The sequence below is a fragment of the Phaseolus vulgaris genome, chromosome 11 (assembly GCF_000499845.2).
Source record: "Phaseolus vulgaris cultivar G19833 chromosome 11, P. vulgaris v2.0, whole genome shotgun sequence".
NCBI lineage: Eukaryota > Viridiplantae > Streptophyta > Magnoliopsida > Fabales > Fabaceae > Phaseolus > Phaseolus vulgaris.
Window position 1 is genome coordinate 25,758,982 of NC_023749.2, and position 6,048 is coordinate 25,765,029.

Genomic DNA, 6,048 nt, shown 5'->3' on the forward strand with positions numbered 1-6,048 from the left:
CTACCTGCCCATTTGTCTGGGGGTGTTCGACTGATGCAAACACTTGCTTGATTCCTACCTCTGCACACAGCTTCCCCAACTGTTGGCTCACGAACTGAGTGCCATTATCTGAGATGAGACGCCTCGGCACCCCGAAACGACATACAATGTTCTTCCAAACAAAGTGTTGTACCTTGTGCGCAGTGATCTGGGCCACTGGTTCAGCCTCTATCCGCTTCGTGAAGTACTCGATGGCGACTATCAAGTACTTCTTCTGCCTTATCGCCAGAGGGAAAGGCCCCAGAGTATCGATTCCCCATGTGTGGAAAGGCCACGGGCTGTAAATCGATCTCAGCTCCTTTGGAGGTGCCTTGTGCCAGTCAGCATGCATCTGACACTGCTTGCATCGCTGGGCGTATCTCACACAATCCTCCCTCACCGATGGCCAATAAAACCCTGCGCGAATCACCTTGGAAGCTAATGACCTTCCCCCCACGTGGCTTCCACAAATCCCCTCGTGGAGTTCCGACATGATCCTCGTACACTCATTGCCACTCACACATGTCAGAATTGGGTGCGTGTACCCATGCCTAAATAGCACTCCATCAACGAGAGTGTACCTTGCAGAGTTCTTCTTTATCCTCTTTCCCTCTCTAGGCTCTGCTGGGAGAATCCCATCTGCAATGTATCGCCTATAAGGCGTCATCCACGTGTCCCCTTTTTCCAAGGCACATACTTGCACACACTTCTCTTCCTCGGGCGAGGCCGCATAGGTGCTGATGCGGGGTGTCCTCGCCGTATCTTGAATCAATGAGCGATGACTCCTCGACTTCCCCCTTGTCGTGCTGATGTGAAGAACATCCACCCTATTGTCTGCCAGAAACTTTCGCGGCATTTTGAGCGTCTCTTGGATGACTGCCCTCTGCCTTCCCCCTTGCCTGAGCTGGCCAGCTTGGCAAGCAGGTCAGCTCTAGCATTCTGCTCCCTTGGGACATGCACCAGCTCAAAAGCGGCGAAGGCTCCCTTCAACACCTCAACGTACCTCAGGTACGCAGCCATCTATGGATCCTTTGCTTGGTACTCCCCTGTTACCTGCCCTGTAACCAACTGGGAATCACTCTTCGCCAAGAGGCTTTGTGCGCCCATCTCCTTGGCCAAGAGCATTCCAGCAATCAGCGCCTCATACTCTGCCTGATTATTACTTGCCTTGAAGGCGAAACGCAGGGCTTGCTCGATCAACACCCCATTGGGCCCCTCCAAGACTATTCCCGCACCACTCCCCTGTTGGTTTGAGGACCCATCTACCGACAACATCCACTGTGTCCCCGACTCCATTTCCTGGGGGACGCCTCCCGGTGATAACTCTGCAACAAAATCTGCATAGACCTGCCCTTTGATGGATCCTCTGGGCTCATATTGGATATGAAACTCTGACAGCTCCACTGCGCAGCGAACCATCCTCCCAGCAACGTCTGGCTTCTGTAGTATCTTCTGAATGGGGAGGTCCGTCATCACCACCACTGTGAAGCTATGAAAATAGTGGCGGAGCCTCCTGGCCGAGAACACTACTGCTAGCGTCACCTTCTCCAACGACTGGTATCTCGACTCTGGGCCTTGCAAAGCCTTGCTTACGAAGTAGATGGGCCTCTACACTTGATCCTGCTCCTGGACCAGCACAGAGCTAATAGCCCACTCAGTCACAGCGAAGTACAAGCAAAGGGGGATGCCTGCCCATGGCTTGCACAGCACCAGAGGCGTCGCCAAGTACTCCTTTAGCTTGAGGAATGCTGCTTCGCACTCATCTGTCCACGCAAAACGACTGTTCCTTTTAAGGCACTGAAAGTAGGGGTGGCCCTTCTCACCTCCAGCAGACACGAACCTTGACAAAGCGGCCATTCGCCTAGTAAGTTGCTGCACTTCTTTCACTGAGGTTGGACTCCTCATGACAATGATAGTTGCGCACTTATCAGGGTTCGCCTCTATCCCCCTCTCCGTAAGCATGAAGCCCAAGAACTTACCCGCCTCAACCCCGAAGATGCACTTCTCAGGGCTCAGCTTGAGGCGGTACTTTGATATGGTGGCAAAGAACTCTTCTAGATCCGTTGTGCCGCCCCCTCTCCTGCGAGGTCACCACCATGTCATCTACGTAGGCTTGCACGTTCCTTTCCAGCATGGGTGCAAGGACCTTATCCATTAGTCTCTGTTAGGTGGCGTCCACGTTCTTCAGCCCAAACGACATCACCTTATAGCAGTAACTGCACGTCTCTGTCATGAACGCCGTCTTGCTCTCATCCCTTGGGTGCATCTTTATATGATTGTACCCCGAGAATGCATCCAAGAAGCTCAGCATCTTACACCCTGAAGTGCTGTCCACTAACGCGTCGATGCTAGGTAAGGGGTACGAATCTTTAGGGCACGCCTTATTCAATTCTGTGAAGTCGACGCACATTCTCCACTTTCCATTCGCCTTCTTCACCAAAATGACGTTGGCCAGCCACTCAGGGTATTGGATCACCCTGATGTGCCCAGCACCTAGCAATTTCTTCGTCTTCTCCTGCATGACGAGGCGCCTCTCCTCGTTGAACTTCCTCCTCCTTTGTCGTACAGGGCGAACCTTGGGATCCATGGTGAGGTGGTGGCACAAGAAGTCTGGGTCGATGCCTGGCATGTCCGAGGCGGACCATGCGAACGCATCTAGGTGGCGTGAGATCACCGCCGCCACTTCATCCTGCTCCTCCTGGCTCAGCAAACGTCCCAACTTGAACACCTTGCCACCTATCTGCCTCTCCACCACGTTGTCTACTGGCTGGGGTCGCCTATCTCTCGCACTCTCCGCACGAGACTCGCCTCTGCCGCCTTCTCTTATAGGCGTCACCACATCAGGTGCTTCAGGCGTGGCCTCCCCCGACGCTTCTTCCATGGGTGAGACCCCCTCGAATACTTCTTCCATGGGTGTGGCCTCCCCACGTGCTTCTTCTAAGCGCGCGTCTTCCCTGGGCGTCGCCTCTTCCAAGGGCTCTAACTCCATTGGCGTATCTGAAACGGGCGGGCGTTCTATCACCATGACCACGCCCCTTTTCGTTTTTAAGCTGTTCTCGTAGCATTTTCGAGCCTCCTCTAGATCAGACCTGATCACGATCACTTTGCCACTAAGGTCTGGCAACTTCATCTTCATGTGGCGCATGGAGGCCATTGCTCTTAGCCTATTCAGCGCTTGCCTACCCAACAGAATATTGTAAGCTGAATTGGCATTAACTACCAAGTAGCGAATGCTCTCTGTACGGGACGCCGTTCCATCCATAAACGTCGTCCTTAGCTCCAAGTAGCCTCGTACTTCCACTTGGTCCCCTGCAAACCCATACAAGCATCCAGTGTAGGGCCTCAGCAGGTCAGGGGACTACTGCAGCTTGTTGAAGGTCGACCAAAACATGACATCTGCAGAACTGCCCTGGTCGACGAGAACTCCATGCACCTTTCTCCCCGCTGTGACAATCGAAATGACCACGGGGTCATTGTCATGGGGGACAACATCACGTAGATCACCTTTCATGTACACCAGGTCTGTCTCCCACAGGTCGTCCGAACCCTCTCCAACAACTGAATTCACTGACCTCACGTACCTCTTGCGCTGAGAGGTAATGGGCCCCCCTCCTGAGAAGCCTCCAAAAATGGTGTGTACTTCTCCATGGATTGGCATTTCATGCGTCTGATCCTCCTCTGGCACCGCTAAGGCCGCGGCCGTAGCAGACCCTGCCTGGTAATCTTTCGGGAAACCATTCTTCACCAGTTCATCTAACTGATGGCCCAGCGCCAAGCAGTTGTTGATGTGGTGCCCAAATGCCTCGTGGAACTCGCACCACAAGTCTTTGTGAGGTCCCAACACTTTATCTGTCTTCACTGGTGGCCTAAGCCTGTCGGCTATGTTTGGCACAACAATAAGATCTTTAAGCTCCACCACAAAATTGTGCCTTATCGGCCTATTCCCTTCCCTCGCCGGCCTGTTTCCCTCTGCTCGACCCCTGGGTTGGGGCCTCCTTCCCTCGTATGGGCGTCTCTTCTCCTGGTTCTTCCTTCCCGTCGTGGCTTCGTTGACCCTGGCGGGTTGTGCACGCGACGGTGCTCTCGGGCGTGTGGGTGCAACACTTGTGTACTTCTCACACACCTCGCCCTCAGTGGCGATGTGTTCCACAACACGACGCCTTATCTCAGCAAAAAGTTCGGGGGCGGTTGCGGATGATGGACTCGCAGAAAGGCCCTGGACACACCCCCTTTCTGAACGCGTAGACGATCATGGGCTCTTCTGTGGTGCCAACCTTCACCACTTGTGCCCCGAAAAGATTTATGTATTCCTTCAAGGTCTCGCCTTGATACTGCTTCACGTCGAACAGGTCGTATGAAATTAGTGATGGAGCCCTGTTTGCTAGGTACTGCTCCCTGAATAGCTGGGAGAGTTGTGCGAAAGATGTGATATGGCCATCTGAAAGGCTGATGAACCAGTCCATGGCCATGCCAGTCAAAGTGCTCATGAAGAGCTTGCATCTCACGGCGTCGGAGCAGCCTACCAGCATCATTTGCGTGTCGAACGCAGTGAGATGTGCTTTGGGATCTTCCATCCCAGTGAAAGTCACCTTAGGACCTACGAACGTATTGGGATTTACCGCCTCCAGAATCGACTGCGAGAACGGCGTAGAGAATTCCCTTGGTGGAGTGAAACACTCGCGCTCATCTGCATCACATAGCCCTAAGTTGTTGCGCAACCCGCGGCGCAACTCCTCATTCGTACGACAGAGCTCTTCGTTTCTCGCCTGAGACGCCGCGAGATCCGCCTGCATGACTCTTGCTCAACCTTCGACGCCGCCATTGCCTCCTGCAATCCCTGCATCATATCCATGACCTGCTGCATGGTCATGTCCCCACTCTCAGTGTACGTCGAACTTTGCCTGGTGGTCCTCATCTTCAATGATTTCTTGAAACTCTTCTAACTGTTACGGCGGTTCTAACAAACTTCTCCGGTGGAAACGAACGAGATCGAAAACGATCGGTGTAAACCTAGTGAAACTAAAGAACGAACGGTTGAAACTTGAAGAAGATGAAGAAAGCGATGGGAACTCGAACTGGACTGACGAACAATCGGTGAAAACTGAATTCAATCAGAAAACGAACGGTGGAAACCACGAGCAACGGTGTATCTTCAGCAAACTTCAAACAAAAATGAACAAACGGTGAACTGAACTGAACTTCACGATGAATTGTGGATCTTGGACGATTCTTGAAAACCGATCTTTGAGAACTGCGACTGAAAAACCTCTAACACTTGCGGTGGGAGCTAATGTTTTAAATCGGCCCCACGGTGGGCGCCAAATGTTCCTGTCGGTTGACCGGAAAGATCTTCGTGCGTAGCCTTGACTCATGAACAAGGACTCCTTCATCTCCAATGCAGATATTCACCCTACACTGCCGTGAGCACCTGAAACAAGGAAGAACAAAGGGCGCCCTCGCGGCCGTTTGCACTCCGACGATCAAGTTAGCAAAGCAAGAAACATCAAAACCTCCGTATCGGAGAACCGTAACTAAATCGTAACTAACTTTGTTCTCTCTTTCTCTCTCTGAGTGAGTGTGTAAACTGAGTAAAGCGTGCAACTGTAAAACGTACCTTAGTAAACTTTCAGAGAAGCTTATATACCTTGATGTTTCAGTGCTTACTGCCACGTGTCCTTCTGACTTCACCGCCATTCTACGTGGAGGGCCTTACCACGCTGTAACCCAACTTAGGGAAACTCCAACGTGTATGTCCTCCTTCTCTTGGGTGCATCTGGCGCTGGGGTGACTACCTGGGTGCCAACTCATGCGCCCCAGCTTCTAGTCACTGGCCTTGGGAGTGTATCTGCCTTCCTCTCGTACCATGCACATGGTTCGCCCCTAGGTGTGGCCCTCTCCTGGGTCGTATCTGTCCCAGGGATTCTCCAAAGGTGGCGTGGGTACTTCACGAGGCAGGCTACCTGCTGCTGATACTGGGACTATGGCCTTGAAGCCACCCCTTTCTTCATTACTGTTCTGAGGTACCAGGGC

General features: G+C 52.7%; 2 protein-coding genes across 2 annotated transcripts; both read right to left on the minus strand.

Annotated features, from left to right (window-relative positions):
* Positions 1–1,038: 1,038 nt before the first annotated feature.
* Positions 1,039–1,491, minus strand: LOC137838150 (uncharacterized). The gene has a single exon (XM_068647393.1). It carries the CDS (start codon positions 1,489–1,491, stop codon positions 1,039–1,041), a length of 453 nt encoding a protein of 150 aa, XP_068503494.1.
* Positions 1,492–3,376: 1,885 nt separating this feature from the next.
* On the minus strand, positions 3,377–4,811 carry LOC137838159 (uncharacterized). The gene is made up of 2 exons (XM_068647404.1): positions 4,343–4,811; positions 3,377–3,897 (listed from the first exon to the last, which is right to left on the minus strand). Exons 1-2 carry the CDS (start codon positions 4,809–4,811, stop codon positions 3,377–3,379), a joined length of 990 nt encoding a protein of 329 aa, XP_068503505.1.
* Positions 4,812–6,048: the final 1,237 nt, after the last annotated feature.